The 18,921-nt window shown below is 37.7% G+C and overlaps 1 protein-coding gene across 1 annotated transcript in view; it reads left to right on the plus strand.

Annotated features, from left to right (window-relative positions):
- Nucleotides 1–18,921, plus strand: part of ABCA13 (ATP binding cassette subfamily A member 13) — a 170,186-nt gene that overhangs the window by 8,741 nt on the left and 142,524 nt on the right. The window contains 8 exon segments of the mRNA XM_054515921.1: nt 5,898–6,046; nt 6,915–6,943; nt 8,062–8,225; nt 10,309–10,424; nt 11,475–11,608; nt 13,386–13,550; nt 15,021–15,220; nt 17,119–18,920. Of these exon segments, the coding sequence (XP_054371896.1) occupies nt 5,898–6,046; nt 6,915–6,943; nt 8,062–8,225; nt 10,309–10,424; nt 11,475–11,608; nt 13,386–13,550; nt 15,021–15,220; nt 17,119–18,920 (2,759 nt within the window).

Below are 18,921 nucleotides of genomic sequence, written 5' to 3' on the forward strand. Positions count from 1 at the left end.
AGCAAGATCTGCCACCTCCTCTGATGCTTCAGAAAGCATCCAGTTGCAAGAGCTCTGTGGCTTCCTCCTTGCTCCTCTTTTCAGCCACTGCAAAAGCTGCTGACTGGCAGCAGCTGATATGATTCCCTAGCCTGATACACCCTCCCCTCTCAGAGCAGAGGAACAAGGAAGTATTCAGGAGCTCCCATGGCAAAGGACATTTTTCCCTGCTCTTTCCAGAGTGTTCCACTCCCCACCTCATCTTAGTGGAGCACAGTGTAAAACTGAGAGCATGAAAATAAGACAAAAACCACACAGCCCAGGGGTCCTGTGGCTTTACACCCATACATTCCATGAATGTGCATGGCAACATCATGATTTCCCAGTACTCTGGATTCCCTGGCAAATCTTGCAGAACATGGCGGGATTTGCCCTTGCAGTCTAGACTCCTAGATCTATGTTAGTTAGACTTTTCGAGGACCTAAAAGAAAATTAAGCCATTCTCAGACTTGGAACCACAAATATCATTAAAGCAAGACTCTAAAATGTCATTTCTAAGCACATTAGTTTATTAATTAGTTTATTTCTCTAGGCACATTCGGCTACAAGTGGTAGCAGCCTGCGCAGCCTGACCCAGTCAATGTGGTAGAAGCCTGGGTCTGTCTCTGGCATCTCTTCTGGATGTGCCACTCATACCCACACAGTAGCTCTGTCTCCTTTTGCACCTGACTGGGCTCCTGGGCTCACCCTGCCTTGTTGGGGCTGTCTCTGGAGCCTGTAACACATTCCTGTGTCTGCCTCAGGCAGCCTGGGGGACAGTGTCTCACTGGTGAGGGCATGGACTGTTCCAGGTTTGTCCCAGCTCCTAGCTTGGCCCCCTCCTGGAGCAGCCCTGCTCATGCCAGCCCCTTTCTTCTTACTGTTCTAAACCTTTTCCTTTATTAATACTGGGCCTATGTTCTCCAGTGGAAGAGCTCATGTACAACAGCAGGTGGGGAAGAATAAAATCAAGGAAGGTCTAAGCATCAGCAAAAGTCCTTGTGTAAGAATTGCTTAAAGGGTCAGATTTTTCTTTAGTGACCTATATCTTCAAATGAGAAATAGCTCTTCAAGATAGCTAATGGCTGCAGCAACTTTCTGCAATATTAACTCTGTGGTCTGGGCTAACTTTTGTAGTTGCAGGCTGTGTAGCTGAAAAACAGAAGCAGTTTTTGTGACCTTGCTTATAGATTGCCAGAGTTGGGGAGAAAAGGAAATTGAAATGTGTTTTCCTAATTTAAGAGCAAATTAAGAAGAATATATTTTTTAGTTTGTTATATATTTTAGTCCATTGCATTTTAGGAAGGTTATAATTGTGTCTACATGGAAGAGAAAGATCTTTCTGTGAGAGACACACAGTATGTTATTGTCCAGCTTGTGTATTGGTATTGATGTCTCCAGGCTTATAATTCTGATAAAGTGCAGAATGAAAGCCAGCTGGGGCTTTGCAATTTTAGAGAGAAATTATTAATGTGGTGACAGGGGTGAGGTTGAGACGAGTTTGCTGAGATGCTTAAGAAAATCATGAGTCTAAAAGGCATTTCACATCAAAGCTGAGTTCTCAGATGAACTCTGAAATGTTCTTATTGTTATCCTGAGTAACTGAGTAAATTGGACAGAATTAATGTTTCTGAGTCATGGCTTTAGGAAATAACAATTGCTTTTACATGCTCAAAGAGATGCAATCTTTTTGCTCTTTTGCAGTATTTTGTCAAAATCAAACTTTGTACCAATGTGTGTCTTTAGTTTGATTTCTGTTCTCATGAACTTTGTGGAAATGTACGGTTGAGGGAAGAGCTTCCATGGACGATAATGAAATTTTATATATACATTCCTCAACCCCTTCTTCTAAGACCCCAGTTCTAATTATGTATGTCCTCTCCTACAAATTACTGCTTCCTCCTTTTGTCTTTTTCATTATCCCTTGCTTCCTCTCTTTACTGTTCCTAGCAACTGCTGCTAGGAATTTCCTTGGAATGGCTGCTGGACTTCCTTTACACATTCACACACAAATGCATTAGTGCCGCCTTCTGCTCCAGAAAGCATGCTTTGAAGGCTCTTTGGGAGAGTAGCAGTTACACAATTAAGTACTTTTATTGGCACACTCACTGAAAATTGTTTGCTTTGACTATCTCTGTAGTTGGTTTTAAAGTGTAGTTTCTTATCTTTCTGGCAAGATGCTGACATCTTCCTGCAATTTTGTGTAACCTGTGCTGAATTAAGAGATTGGTAGTAATTTGTAGCACTCTTATTAGAAGATAAATGTAGTCCTCTATTACCATGCTGAAAATATATAAAATCCTTTAATCTTAGCACAGATATTCAGCAATTAAGACCTCTGTAATAATTTAATCTGTTTCATAACACTGAGCCTGATAACCAGTGTCATGTCTGTTGCCATTTCCCCTTCATAAAGCGGCTGTGCTCGGATCCAAGGATAGCAAGAGGCAGGTCTGTGGCAATGATGGCCAAAGAGGGTCACAAATGGCAGCTAGCTGACATGGCAGCTGGCCTGGAAATCCCCACAAAGTTAATAGCTCACACAGCTCACAGACAGCGTGTGCAAACAGCTGCTCTTGGACTGCTGAGAGGCTTGTGCTTAGGAAAGGGGCATATCTGTGGGTCTTTCATGTGCTTGAGAAGCCTTTAATAGCTAGGCCTTATGCCTTGGATTTGCTCCTTTTGCCATGCCCTAAATATCTACATCCCCCTAGAGTTTCTCATCTCCGTCTCCACTTTCACCATCAACATTATTTCCCTGCACTTTGCCCAGTAGCTCTTCAGAGCCACCACACTTATAGTAGAGGAAATGTATTGTACCTGAATATCTGTATAGAGGCTTTGCCCCGGGAGGTCCCGGTTGTCCTTGATGGGCTGCAGCTGCGACCAATGAAGATGACTGGGATAAAAGGGGGTGGGTTAGCCAGTCAGGGAGAGCCTTGGAGGAGCTCTGACCCGAGAGAGAGCAGCATGCAGAAGAAGGAGTCTGTGCTGTGAAGATCTGCAGCCACAAGAACACACTGAGGAGGTATGGACTTTAGAAATCTGACAACAACAATATAAGACTCTAGAAATAGAAGAACAATGCATGCTCCAAGTGCTAGTCTGTATCTTCCTAGTCTCCTTTCCCTGTCCCCATGTGCTCTGTGGGACCTTGTAGGGGTACCAGTTTTCAGTTTATCTGGGCCTGGGTTGAAGGCACTTGAGACAGTAATTTGTGTTTGGACTCAGGTGTTTATTATTTCTTATCAGTAAAGCGGTCTCATTACTGTGAGTTTGGCAGCTTTCCATTAGAAGGCACAAAATGGCTAACAATTTCTTGTTACGAGGTCTTTTAAGACTAAACTATCCAATTAAGAACTGACACCTAGATTATTTTCCCTTTTAACCCAATAACTGATCCCAAAGAGTCCACAATGTGGACTTTTCTGCCTAATTACAAAATGCCACCCAAACCCAGGAAGAAGGAGGAAGAAGCATGAAGAAGAAACCCAGGATGACACCCTGTGCCATCCATCTTTCTTCCATCCACAACATACTGAAAATCCCAAAACATAAATTTCTCACCAAGTGATACACCTGTGTTATCTAATGTCCTTCTCCTGTGGACAAACAAGTGGCTAAAACACATAAAATTAGATGCCAAGAGGATGCTTTTATATTGTTTCCCTGCTGTTTATCAACCCAAGCTTTGCAGATCAAAGGTGCAGGAGAGTTGGTGATGGGGATAGAGTGGAAAGAATTACTGATTGCTTCCATCACTGCTATCTGTGCCCCCTGCAGCTGGTAGACAGGCCAGGCAGCCCCAGCAGCCCCTGGAGACAGCATTGAGTCCTGCTGTGTGCTCCTATGTGATTAAGGCCTTTTTCCCCAGTGCATTGTTGTTTGCAATGTTACTAAAACCAGGAGGTTTGTAGATGAGGATGCAAGACTTGGGTCTAGTTTGGGGGACAAACAATGTGGGTTGAAATACTGCACTCCTCTGAACACTTTTAATTTTAAGTGACCTTCTTAGGAGAGTTTAGTTTTCAATTTTACGTTCGGCTACTATTGGGAAAAAACCCAACACCATCACTCCCTCCAAACCCCACAAAAAAACAAAGACAACCAAAACCTGTGAAAAATCCCATGGAAACTGAGCTAGAGTTTTGGTATTTGTTAACATTCTGACTGTGGCTGCTGTTATTCTGGTCAAGTGCTGGCTTCTTGTTTATCTCAAAAAGCGGAGTGCTAGGAAAATTTTTGTTCTTTGCTAAACACGAGTATTCTCAGCTGTTGAAATTTTGGGCACTGGGAGTTTCAGTAATATTGGAATTTATGCGGTGATTTTTCAAAGACAACAGCTAAAGTGCAACTTCTAGTCACTCAAAAAGCCACCTTCTGAACAACAGAAAGCTGCTTTTTAAAACTCCATTTAAAAGGGAACTATAGATATAAATATAACATATATTTCTATATATACATATAGAAATATATGTTGAGGAAATTTTCTGCCTTTAGCCCACTGAAGTTTGAGGCTGGTGAAAGAGTTTTCCAAAATCCTGCTGTCTGTTGGCTAAGTTGGGATCAAAATAAGCTGTACTGAAACAATTAAGAACTTGATTGTTTTAAGATGAAATTTTCTTTGTTTCCCTTAATCTGAAGCTGCAAACAGCTCTGTGAGTGTCTGAACAAATGAGCATCAGAGAGGGATGGAAAGAGAAATAAGAGAATGAGAAAGTGGAGACTGAAAGCCTTCTTTGGTTTGTGAATTGATCTCATTAGGCTTTTCTTTCAATAAGTAAAAATTGTGGTGAAAGCAAGTATTGGCATATAAGCTCGATGTGAAAGGAATGTAACTCTTTATTATATTTTGTAAATGGGACAGGACAAGAAGCAATGGGCAGAACTGACAGACTAGAAGTTGCACTGCAATATTTGGAAGAACTTTACTGTGTAGGGGACTGAGCACTGGGACAGGTTGCCCAGAGAGGTTGTGGAGTCTGCCTCACTGCAGATAGTCAAGAACCATCTGGACACAATCCTGTGCCATGTGCTCTAGGATGATCCTGCTTGAGCAGGGAGGTTGGACCAGATGACCACTGTGGTCTCTTCCAATTTGACCCATTTTGTGATTCTGTGACAGCTAATTGTGTTTTTGATGCAAAATAGCAATGTTTTTGCTAGACAGATTGTAGCTTTTAAGATAATTTGAATCTCCTATTAGATAAAACAGAATGCAACTGCCTAGTAACATGCTAAATAGAATTATTCCCTTGTTTATGGTGTTTTAGGAGAGACTAAATAATTTTGTCCTGTAAAGAGGCATTTAAATGGCTCTGACTCCTGGTTTCATTTAAAAGTATTGTCAGAAAATTGTGCTGTTGAGTAGTCACCAGATAGCAATGTGATAGGGATAACAGAGATAACATTTACTAGTGGTATGTCTGCTGGGTAAAATAAGGAAAAAGCCAGTAGTAAGAATAAAATACTCTTTTTATCCATTGCTGTGTGTATTTGAAAGAAAGAAACTGTTACCTTAGATGCAACAGGAAAGCTTGAACTTTCTCATCAAAGAACTGCCACCAGGACACATGATAATCCAGGGGAGAAAAGTTGAGTGTGTTCAGAAATATTAAAGACATTTTGGACATGTCTGTTCTTGGCTGCTGCCAGAATTGGCAGAGGTGACCTCAGCAATTTTTCATTGCCCACTTTCCTGAGGTTTTGAGACCCAGTGCTGCAACTTGCATGTTAATGAATTTAGCTAAACAGAAATTGTATAAATACATATTTGTTAAAAAAAAATCAGAATACTGCTGTGAGTATATACACATTTTTCAGCTACTTAATTTCAGTGTGTTATGTCACCTATCCCTCTTTTTTCTGTCAAAAAATAGTGCAAGCCCCCAAAGTGGTCCAGAGAGAGCCACTGGACCTGATCTAGACTTCATGGAAGAGCTAGAAGAACTTGCAAAGGAATTTATTGATACTACAGAGAAGGCCATGGCCTTAGAAAAGCTATGGGAAGAAAACTCAAGGCTCTCAGGTAAGCTGTGATTTTTCTAAAAATTAATTTCTTTGCCTATTGGATAGTGATAGCCATCAAATAAAAGAATAGTTTGGTCTTAAAAATAAAACTAGGCAACTGATATTTTAGCGGATCTAAAAAAGAGCCACTTTTATGATTAGCAACACTGTGGCCATCAAAACTATCAGAGAAAAAATTTAGCTTTCTAAAACTGTGCCCTTGTATACTTGAGAGTTATGAAAACAATGAGAGGAAAGTTTAAAAGATAAGGATTATAATCAGAGTACAAGATTACTTTTTCTAACGTGCGTTCAAAAGTAGTTTATGAGGATGTAGCTCTCCCTCCCTGTATTTTTCTGTTGTAACAAAGAGTATGGGAATGGAAAACAGCAGTATCTCACACCTGGTGACCTTAGGTGACCTTCAGTCTTGCACAGAAAAAGTGAGACTGGAAGTAGCAGGGTCGGGGTCTCCTGTTCCATTTCCATGCACACTGCACAGCCTTGTTGCTGTACCAGGGGGCACTGAGCTCCTCCCACTACCCTGTGTCTCTGGCTGAGTTCTCAAGCAGAAATATTCAGGGGAAATGGCAGTTTGCATGCCTGGCTGTCTGATAACTAGGACATTCATATAGTGTTGACATGATGCTTTTGCCTCACTAAAAAATTAAGCAGTAAGCAATGTCTTTTAAATTGTTTTTGTGATTTCAGTAAAAGTATTGTGAAGCACAGAAAATCAAATGGACCACTATCTTTGGGTATTAGTTGCTTCGTGTGCCTTTACTTATCTAGAAACACCCTTTGTGCACTGTTTGCTCTGGCTTATAATATTGATCCTTCTAAAGCTAATAATGTTTCTATTTAAAGGAAAATATTTAATTTTACAGGGCTCCATAACATCACCACTTTTCTTACTGTAAGTATTTTTTACAGTCTGTTTTGAGATTATAGCTCTGGGGTTTGAAGAACTTTATAATAATGGTTAGAAATTTGTATCCTGTCAAGTTTAAGTAGACTATCTTAAAAAAAAAGATGTTTGAAGGAAAAAATGGTGTCTTGTAAATTTGATAGATGTTCAATGGTTTCTAGATTACTTATTTAAACCAGTGTAGATTGTTAGTAGCTAAAATCCACAACTATTTGAAGGGTCTTTGTTTATTAGGAGCAATTTGAAAGTGCATCCATCAGATGTATTTTTTCCATATTTGATTGATTGTTACTTCTACTTCATGAAACTTAGATTTCCAGTTTATAATTTCAAATGAGATGGCAATTTTTAATTGCTCATAAGATCTCATTGATTGAAAGGAGCCATATCAATATGAAATTTCATTTCTGGAATGCAATATAGAGTAGAAAGAATGTATTTCTCAACATTAAGAAAATATTAAGTTGACAGTAGATGATCATTATTAGAAACAGAACTTGTATACACAAGCTTCTTTTTGTATAAGGCATGCTCATGTCACCATTATACAAAAAAAAGCCTTAGTGAGACATTAATTTAGAGTAGCAAAGAATGAATAATAAAAAAATGTGATAAAAGCTTGTTTTGCAAGGCATCATATCGTGTAGTCCTATGAAAGAAGTTGTTTTATCCCAGGCAGTTCACCTTTAAGGAGCCATTCTTATAAGTTTATCTGAGACCCCCACCAGCCTTGCAAAGAGCTGTGAGGCAAGGATGGCAAGGCCTGGGCAGTCCCATTCATTGCAGGGCTTGAGAGCTCCAAGATAATCCTTCCCTTGGTTACACCTCTGAGCAGAAAGAGATGCCTTAGCTTTACTTCCAGCTCCATTTCTCCATCAGAGCAGAGAGACATATCAGAAACAAAGCCTCCATGAGTTCAAAATACCACCAAAATAATGTGGTATATTGCCAAATATGGAGGTATGTTTTCACTATGCAGAAATATATTGTGAATGCTTTAAACTTCAAGAGAGTCAGGGAAATAAGAGGTACCTGCTTTTTTTTTTTTAATTTTTCTTTTGTTATTGGAAGTGTTGCATGTAATTTTTATTTTTTTCCACCTAAAGATGGATTTGAATGAAGCAGAAAAAATTATTTCTAGAGCAGAAAATCTGTACAAGCAACCATATTTCTGGAACCTTCTGCATTCACTCCCTCATCTTGAACTGAACAGCTTTTATACAGAAGATGAGTTAGCTACCATAAGACAATTTCTAAAAGTTATTCAAAAGTAAGTACTTTCACATTCTTGAAAGTGCTCTGTTTTAAAATTTTATCTGCCATTCTTGTTCTTCTCACTGTCTACTTAATAAAATAGACATCCTTTACATTGTAAAGAGGCCAAAATTTTCTTCTCCTTACCAGATTTTGCTTTTATAAAACTTCTTAGGAATTTTCACCCACACTGATTCCTTTGCAACTGTGTTTTGCATCTCTGCTAAACTCAGATGCCCTCAGAGTCTTTGTTAAGCAGCTCTATGTTATGAGTGCCTGAAATTAGCCCATCATGTAATATGGCTTTGAACCTTGTAGTGTATTTTGGGGGTCTTTGAAAGACAGAACACATACATTTGAATATAAGAAAAGAATAGTTTTGATCCTAATCAGATCTGAATGTATGTAGCACTTGCTCAGTATCAGGAAAATTACTCAATTTTGTTTCTTAAGCCTCTTGCCATCAAAATAGCTTTAGGTGTTCTTTTGCAAGAAGTGAAGCAGTAAGGAAAACACCCCAGAGACTGTGTTCTGAATCAGGTAAAGGACAGCTGGGTTCAGAGGAAGACATAGAATTAAAGCATAGACCAAGGCATAGATCTACCAGAATTTTCAGTAAAATAAGGTAATTATTAGGTGACAGTCAGATATGTGTTTGCCAGGGTAGGCAGTTTGCTGTAGTAGGTTGATATGCAATTATCATTGTAGTCAAATAACACAGTCATAAAGCAAGAGAAGCCCTCTGAACCTGGGTGCTTGTGCTAGACTGGCCAGGTACCTCACAAGCCTTAGGCCATGGGGAAGCAGGGGCTCAAAGATCATGAATGAGAAATTACTGTGCTATTCTGCCACCCTTTATCATCCCACTGTCTTTTTCTCTTAAATTAAAAAAAAAAACAAACCCAAACCAAAGACAAACAACAAAAATAGCTCCCCACCCACATAAGAAGGATATGATGACATAGCTCTTTTTCAAACTGGGAAACAAATTTCTCTTACAATATGTGATTGCACCTATATTGGTGCTTTTTTAAAATTTAATTATTTTTCCCTTATGCCTGAGTAATTTGTAGACTTATTTCAGCTTGTTCTCTGAGCTACTAACATGCAAAACTACATAGGAGACTCAGATGTTTACATATGGGTTTTGGTGTTTTCATTTGCTTGGTTTTTTAAGCTTTCTGTGCCCTTCAGTGACCAAATTTACCCTCATTAATGCAATTTGGAAAGCAAACCACAGAACCCAATGCTTGTTTCTTAACTAGTTTTGTATTATTACACTACATTCTAGTGGTCCTTTCTAAGGCAGAATTAAGCCAGTAGAAAGGTTCTTTATTTACATTTCCCACTTTCAGGTCTGTACCATGTTTTGCTGTGTCTCTCAGAGCTACTTAACAGAACTTTTCACATCTATGTGACTGGCTTTGGGTTTTTGTGGCAGGGGTGGTTTCTTTTTTTTTTGTTTGTTTGTTTTTCTTTTCATGAATGTTGGAAACTGATGATCCACTCTGAAAAGCTGGATTCTCATTTGCATAATAAGAAAGGATTACTTGGTAGGAAATAACTGGCAAATTCGACATAAATTTTAAGTTATATTAACAGAAATTTTTTTCACAGGTAAGGTGACAGAGAGTTGTTAGAAATTCAATAGATATATTTTTATCAATGCATTCTGTAATGCACTTTGTTTAACCTCTTCTGAGAATAAGTATTATGTTGCTTTAAATTTTTTTTCCCTGCAGATTGCTGGGAAGTAAAATGTAAGTATTCTGTGTTGATCCTGCCTTATTATGGAGATAACAGAGAATGTTTGTGATAATTTTGCCCTTATTTTTCCTCATCCCTTTTTTTTTTTTTTAAAGAGGACATTGGTCCTCTCAGGACACATTTCCTTAATGGAAATTGACTGATACTCTAACTGTAAAATCTCAATTTGTGTTTTGTTCGGTTAAACTCTAATTTCATAAAACATCAGTTTTTCAGCAGTAAAAAAAGCATTTTATTATTCGGTTGCTTGAAGGTTGTCTCTTTCCAGCAAGTCCTTTCAGGGTTTTGGGTGTATAGAGAGCTTGGCTTTTCATTTTATTTTCCACTTTCAGTACCTTAGCATCACTGAAGGATTTAGCTATGATGCCACTGGGCAAAAGTTTCTATGAAGTGGTGAAAATGGCACTGAATTTGACTGTTGCATCAGTACAGGATAGGAGCTTTGAAGGTAAGAAATTTGCTTCAGATTTTCTTTGAACTACCTAATAAGCATGCTGGAAATATAGGACAGTAACTGCTGGACCTTCTGCTGAGTTCCTGATGTGCAGAGACTAAACTATATTGCTGTACTGCTAACCTACTTTACTCATCTGCTTTTTAAATACCAATACTGATTACTAAATTTTATCAGACTCTGGCAACTATCAGATAAACGAAGTATCAGATAAACTGGTCTAATACATAGTGTTTAGAATGATCATGGCTTAGCAATGAATTTTGGTGACAGACTAAACCAATGCAAGGGACAGTTTCTTCCATTTAACAGAAGGACAGCAATTCTTTTTTGGACATGCATGTTAAGCATTATGACTGGTTTACTTTAAGCTTCATTTTTCTGTTCTCATAAATTCTGCCGTCAGCTGAAAGGTTAAATTTCTCCATCTGCTGCTTCACCATGGAATATGAGTTTAATTGGAGAAGGTAGGCTGGCCCCAGGAAAACAAGCAAAGGTCAGGAGCAAGTTTCATGGGCAAACTGAAGAACACAATGGATAGGTGCAGCTGTCTGCTTGGTGTGGAAGTCAGGCTAAGAGTAATATGAAGTCTAAATCCTACTACACCTGCAAAAGTGAAGGCTGATGTGGGACAAAGGTGATGTGCTGGAGCCTTTGTACAGAGGATGACCTTGATTTCTCTGGAATTTGTGGTGTTCTCCCGTTGCTCTCACTCTCACTAGTGATTCACATCCAGTCCATACCACACCTTGCATTGCCTCTGTGCAGTTCAGAATGGCACCCTACTGAGTTTGCTGGCAATTGCTATGCAGGGGCATCCCACCATCAGCATATCAACTGCTGAAATGCCATCACATTAATTGACTTTACCGTTAGTGCAATCATGGGTTTTCTCCTCTGTAAGTTTGTGTTCAGGTGCACACATCCTGCTGTCCCCAAAAAAGCTGGGAACATGGTACTTGGATCTCAGCAAGTGAGAACCACCAAGAAACAACATGAATAAAAAGAATAGATTACATAAACAAAAGATTTCATTTCTTTCAGGTTTTCAATACAATCTTTCTTTTGGGGATGTTTTGTGGAATCCGCTTGCTGTGAAAGCAGAACTTGAATCCAGGTTTGGTTTTGATGGCCCTCATGTTGAGAAGCTACTAAGTTATACAGCACAATTAACAGAGGTAAATCAGTTGAAAATTTCTGTGTCTAACTCTTCAATATTTTTTTTATTTGTACTGAATGTATTTTCCTGCATTACAGAAGCTTGGTTTTGTGAAGCAGCAACAAGGTTGTTAAATAGCCTGGCTTCATTCCCATCAAACAAACGTCTAGCTTGAGCTGAAATCTCTGCACGTGAAGATACTGATAGGTCTAGTTTTATGCACTAATGAATTTATGCTTCTCTCAAGTCACAGCTGTGTATGACAGAGTCCTGTGTTTATTATCCTGTAGAGAACTCTGAGGGTTGCTCCACTAAGCTTTTAAACCAAATCCTTGATTTGAATCTGACAGGATTAGCTTGTCTGGCAGCACTTTTCATCTTATTTGCCGGACAAAGAATGCCTGTCTCTTCTGTATGTAAATTAAGGGCAGACCAAGAGTCCTTTCTTCTCAGTTGTGCAATCTTGATATGAATATTCTACAATGAGTTGTCTCAGTGGTGCTTAATCAAATATCCTGGAGATGCATCACATCTAGAAGAAAATCCCTTTCTTCAGATAGGGCAACCTACCCTCTAGACCAAAGTTGTCTGTTGCGGTGGTCTAGTTTGACTGCAGAAAACTGGAAACAACTTTTGAATTTGTGCTTAAGTCCACAGTTTCTTTAATAGAACATGTTGGTATTTATGTGAAATCTGTTTGTTCTTTGTAGAGCAGTACAGTTTAGGGTTATAGTCCAGAAGAGCTCATTGTAAAAATAGCAGATTTAAACAAATGGATAAATTATAAAAAGAAAAAAAAACTTGACTTTTGAATGGCCTTTTAATGAAATACCATGATGGCTTGTTTGAGCAAAGGAGCTGTATTCCACTGCAGCTTGGTAGCTGTGGTTGGCTGTGAAATCCCAGGCTACTCACTTGGTAACTATTTAAACTAGTATCTCAATATTTTGGGCTTGTGTCAGAACATTGAAGACCATCAAAAACTATGAAAGCAAATATGGAAGCCTGGATAATACTTGTTTGGAGCACTTCAATTCTGTATGTAGCTCCCCATTTTGTTTGGTGTCAAAACACCAGCAAAATATTTTATGAATTCTCTGGTCAAAGTTGAAAGGAGCAAGGATGCAAAGTATCTCAGAAAGGCAATACCAGAATTAAAATGTGTTGCATTATTTCTGTAAGCTTTAATAATTATAGGCTTGGGAATATTTAATTATTCATCACAATTTATTGGCTTGGGAATATGAAATCATTCATCACAGAATTTAAAAATTAGTCTATGAGGAAAAAATTTTGTTGTCTTGGCCACTCTCTTGAAACCCACCAACCTCAATTTAAAGCTAGTTTGCTATATGTAATGACTGGTGGAGATCCATCATTGTACTAAGTGCTTTTTTATGTCAGTAATTTTTGTACTTGTGAAGTTGTTTCAATATAGTTATTCTACTGTAAGGGTACTGTATCATAGTCAAGTTAGTTCAGTGCCAGCCTGCAAATTACTGTAGAAGTAGCAAGACGAGTGTAGCTACAAGGTGAAAATTCCTTGCATATACAAGTCCCATTATTCTGCCTGTTGTATGAGCACCTTAATGGGGCCATTGATATTTTATACAGCAACCTGCAAGTGGAGTACTTTGTAGTATGTGCCTGGGAACGTGAGGTTGGGTTAAATGGGCTTTGTTCTTGCTGAAGAGGCCATGTGTTATTCTTATTTTCACTAGATAAGTAAGTTGATAGGAGAGCTAACACTCAGCAACGCTCTTGAAATACTCATCAATTTCTTGTGTCCTTGCCAGATTCCCACAGGAGAGACACTGGAGCAGTTTGTGTGCTCTGCTCTGGCTGTTGTCCCAGAAGATGAAGCAAATAAGGACAATAATGGAGAGGGCTGTAATTCTGCACAGCATGAGGCCAAACTGTATCTTGTTCATGCTGTCAGCAAGTTCAAACTCTATGCACGGGTAACTTTAATAAGTTAATAGTTTGAATTCCTAATTTTTGCATGCAGGTTGTCAGCAGTAACTCAGTTAAAAAATCTAAGTTATCAATAAAATTGTTTTAATGAACTTTCTTGCTAATAAAATGAAATAATCCTTATAAAGAATCATTATAGTGGAAGTATAATCTATCATGTGTCCACTTAATCAAATTTTCTCATTAATGGAGATTCAGATTTGAAATGTAATAGGGAATGTGATGAAATATGCTGCAGTGCAGAGACCTGTCAGAGGAAACTGTTTACTGTTCCACCTGAGATTGAATGTTGAACAAAACTGAAAATTGACTAGACACCTCCACTGGTATACAATTAATTAATTTATTTTTTCCCCTCACTGTCTCTGGCAATGGTGACTGAAGCAAGATAAAAGTAAACCTCCAGTAGAGCATCTTAAATTTCTCATCTGGCAGAATAGCTTGCCATGCATTCTCTGTAATGACGTATGGGTAGTTGCATGGACAAAAGAATTAAATATCAGGTATTTCCTAAGAAAAACACCTAGCTGCCTTAACACTGGTATTTGTTTTTATACTGAAACATTGTATTTTTCTCCATTAAAAAAAGAAGAATGTATCAAGCTGCTCTGGAGATGTTTGCAATATTATGTAAAGAAAAGATGTAGATCTTCCTGTGTATTTCCTCAAAAATGGAATCTTTGAGGTTTCCCTGCTATATGACAAAGTATGAAGTAGGAGGTAATAATTCAATGTGACTGCCAAAACTAATGCACTGATTTCTGTGTAGGAAAACCCAGTAATAATTTCAGTCATGATCTTAAAACTCTTAGCATGGGTTGATGTTCTTATTATGGGAACCAGAAATATGTAAGCTGCTGGCCACTGTGAATTATCTTGGTGAACAGAATATCTCTTAGAGTAAATCAGTTATATTCACTTGATATTTAAAAGAAAAGTAATGGTGAAGAAAAGGAGAGCAGTCAGTAGTTTTGGCCAGGCCTTTTTATACTTGTTTCTGGACTACACATTGGGAAGCATGCAGGCTTCTTCATCATTGCTGTGTTATGGGGTTCCAAAAATGTTAAGGCTGCTATCTTCCATCATATTGGCAGTGTAGGCAGAAGTCTGGTAAAAGAAGCCTGAGTAATTGGTGGTGGAGGTCAGCTTTTGGTTGATTTCAGCCTCAGTTCATCTTTTTTCCTTTCCTGGGTCTTTAGACAAGATCAGCACCACATAGGATGTCAGTTGTTTGTGTGCTGTAGCCTGTTACATTGCTGACTTGCATGTCAGTCAAAACTGTATTAAAAGTCAAGTTTGTCACGTCAGTAATTTCAGAGTCTAGACAGGTTATCAGGGAGAAATTTTGGTATCATTGTTGATTGTGTGAATTTTTTAACGACATGCAAATTCTGTGTACTGCCTAAGTAAGAAAGCTTTGATTAATGAGATGTTCTGTTTTGCATTCAATCCACTAGGTACTTGAGCAATGGCTCGACAGCAGCAGTCTCTCTCAAAATTTCCTTTTGGAACTTAGAAGAATCGTGGCTGATTTAATATCTCAATTTCTAGATGACAGGGAAGACAGAAAACTTTTTTCAGAGATAAATACCCTGATCCAGCAATGGAATGAGAAATCAGATGCCTATTTTTCAGAAGGATATGTTCCATCTCATTGGTAAGTTATACTTATCTTTCTGAAACTTGTCTTATAAAATGAGATCAACCTGAATATTCGTTTTACTTTGCATTTAATTGATTTCTGCTTTTGTCTGTTTTGTGATTTTATTTTTTATTCTGTAGTTCAAAACCCTGTATACAGTCAAATAATTGTGCCGATCCTTACATATTCTGGAAAAGAAATTAAGGGCTTCAGAATGTAGCTTCCTACAGGTTCAGCAGAGGACATGACTACTACATGATCAGGACTCACAGGAATCAGCAGCTGTGGATAATTGGCATTTTGAACTAGGACATGAATTTGTTATCTTATATGTTCTGCAAACAAAGTTGAATTCCCACAAGTAGTTGGTGTGACACAGTAGTACTTCTCATGTATAGCAAGTCCGGCACATCTGAAATATTTAGAATTTTTATTGTAGAGGTCAGCCCAGTTGTGCAGGGGATCTTGTAACAGAAGCCTTCATCAACAGCTACAGCCTATGGAAAACAGAATTTTAAGCATATAGAATTAGTTGTACATATGTAATTTGCAATCTCATCTAGGGCACTCTGTGATTTCTTTTGATGTTTTTGAGCTTTCTTTACAGTTTCAAGTTCTCTGTTTGGTTCATGACAATGCAAATGTAAACACTTTATGTGAAGATTTGGCTGCAAGCCCTGGACTTATTAGGAATGATATGCTTTGTCAAGCTGTTCAAATATTCCTGCTCTGGAAGGTTCTACAGAGGAGTTAAGCTGTACATAAAGGGAGATATGTTTGTCAGAGTTGGCAGAGGCTCAAGAAAGGTCTATGGCAGAGCACAGGAACTGATAGTTCCCTCTTTCCAGCGGCATGTTAGAAAGGAAATTCCAAATATGGAATGACTTGCATTGCTTCCAGGAGTTATAATATTGACCTCAATTTCTCATTGCTTGTAATTACTTGTCAACTAGTAAGAGAGAGATTCCCTTATCAATTAGTAAGAGAGAGATTGCAGTCAAATTGTTTAAGAATTTAGTAGGGTGTTTTGAAATTTGGTTCTAATTTATAAAAGGAAACTGCTGTGCTGCTGCAGTTGTAAGCAACAACAATGTATTTTTTAGCAGTTTTATCCTTTTGTTTGCAGCACACAATGTTTTTGTGCTCTACCTCTGTTGATTGCAGAGTCTGGAGAGAAAGGAAATATATTTAAGGAGAAGATATTTTCAGCCTGAAGCCTCTACATTCAAAGACTCTTTTTTCCATGCACCTCCTCTTGACCAATCTTACAGAGCTAGTAGTTGTTTTTTCTTTTGACAAATAATACTGACACAATAGAAACATCAGAGGGTGCATTCCAATTTTCACTGTGATTTCACGTTTTTGTAGATACTAAAATAACAGTGTTCAGCTACCAGGCAGTCAGTTGGAATGTTTTAACTTTCAACAATTATGAGAAAACAAAAAATTATTTAGAATTTATGGAAAATTAGATGTTTTGATCGATTTTATTGACACATTCCTTTCTGTAAAATAGTTAGTCTGTGGAACATGAAATCTTTGTTCTTTTCGGCAGCTGAAAATGTGATGCACTCAAAGGTATTGGACTCTCTGGCTTCCAAGCTTGATTATAAGTACTGATAAATGCACAATTCTTTAACTGCTGTCTGCATTCAGGTTTTGATTTGAATGAGGTTATGACTTTCCAGTAGAGTTTTTTTTCCATATTTTTTGAAACCCAAAACAATTGTCAAGTTTTGCTAATTCAGATTTTGTGGTTAATTTGTGACTGCTATTTAAATTATATTTGGAATTTCCTTGAATTAAGTAAATAAACCTAGATTCTAAAATTTAAATAATATATAGTTAAAAAACCTTGGCTGCCTGCTAGATAACTAACAAGAAAAAAACCTCACAATTGATTAATTTTTCAGGATTTTGACGTCTTTCAAAGAGTTTTTGAAGACAGAAGAAAACTTAAGGATTTCTGATGAAAACAAAATGGATCATCTTTTTCACCTTGTAGAAGTCATAGAAAAGATTATAATGTTTGATTTCTCAGTTTCTTCAGACAAGTCTCTAATTGAAAATGCCTTGAATAATGCAATTATATGGGTAAAAAATTTTGCTGAGGGGAGGGAATCTGCCACCAATTTCTCACTTGCAGTTTCTGGACTCCATAATGACCTGCAAAAAAATTTCCAGCCTCTTCAGAGCATTTGGACAAAAATGAAGACAGAACTTTTCTGGCCTATTGTGGAAATTGTACTCCATGAACTAGATTCTAGGCTTTCTCTGAGTCAAGTAGAAGAGGCAGAGCTAATTGAGACCCTATCTAGAATTTTATCTTCCATTACAGAAAATAAAATCTATAACAGAACTACGGTGTTGCTCAAAAAGATCCTGACTGATTGGCCAGAGTTAAATATTACTGCTTTGGACCATTTAAAACATTTTAGTGAACACTTTCGAAGAAATCTCTATGAAGTTGGATCATTGTCTGGTGATCATGTCAATGTCTCATTTAGCACAATTCCTGGAGTGAGTAATACCTCTTCTTTATTGCTCTCCAATCCAACTTTTACGTATAAGGTACAAGAATTAGGAGAAATCGTGCATGATTTCCTCAAAAATATCCAAAAATTAAACAGTACTATTGTGGCCTCACTTGTTCCAAAAATTTTCTCTCTGTACCAGAAGGATGATCTGGTTTTAAATATTAAGAGCAATAACACTCTGTTAAAACTTCTTTATGAGGCTTCAAAAAGTATGTCATCTTCTCAAGTATGGCATGATTTGCAAAATAAGGAACTAGTTTTTGATTTCCTGTTTGAAACTTTTGATCTTCTCTGGAATCTCACCAGTAAGTCTCTCTGTGAAAAATTACTATTAATTTACAACTATACAGAGTTTCAAGCACAGTTTCTTGCACAGAATGGAAAAAAAGATATACAAGTTGTTTATGACATTCTGAGCAGCCTTAAAACTTTATTTATAGATGAAGAGCTGCAAACAGCTGTCTTATGTTATTTGGAAGAGTTTCTTGATCTCCCTCCAGATTGCCTGGTAAATAATGGATGCACTGATTTCTATCTAGCAAACATGAGTTCAGTAGAGTATTCAGCAGAGGTTTATGACTTACTTCTGCTTCCATTGGACAGTGTCCTGTCTGATGTAACAAACTGGGGAGATAAGGTAAGCGTGCCTTCTGCTTTGCACTGCACTTTTACATGGCTTCAGGCATGGACTGAGATTTTTGAAGAAGCATCGGAAATCTTAAATTTGAATTCAACCTTTTTTGTCTGCCTAAGAGATGATTTGGCATATCTCTCTGAAAACCTTTTAAATGTAACTCAAGATGAACTGTGCAATAATACAGCTATGGCTATTGTTGAAGCTACAGGAGCAGCAATGAAGCTTTTAAAAGCTGTTTTTCAGGAACATGGCAATTTAAATGACTTGAAAGATTTTGAGGCTTTCCTTGTTAATTTTCAAAGTGTAATTAACAATGCATTTGAAGTCACAAACTTGCTTAAAGATAGCTGTTTAGAAAGTGTTTTAGAGACAATAGGAGCTGTGATAACTAAAATTCAGAAATCTATACTGAAGATTGTTAATGAAGAGTTTTTGAATTCTTGGCTAGATGCTTTCATCTCAGGAGCATCTGAGGGAGAAGATATGAGTGCTGGTGTATTTTCCATTGAAAATTCCCTTTCTACTATTCTTAAGCTCTCCCA

The sequence above is a fragment of the Molothrus ater genome, chromosome 1 (assembly GCF_012460135.2).
Source record: "Molothrus ater isolate BHLD 08-10-18 breed brown headed cowbird chromosome 1, BPBGC_Mater_1.1, whole genome shotgun sequence".
NCBI classification, from domain to species: domain Eukaryota; kingdom Metazoa; phylum Chordata; class Aves; order Passeriformes; family Icteridae; genus Molothrus; species Molothrus ater.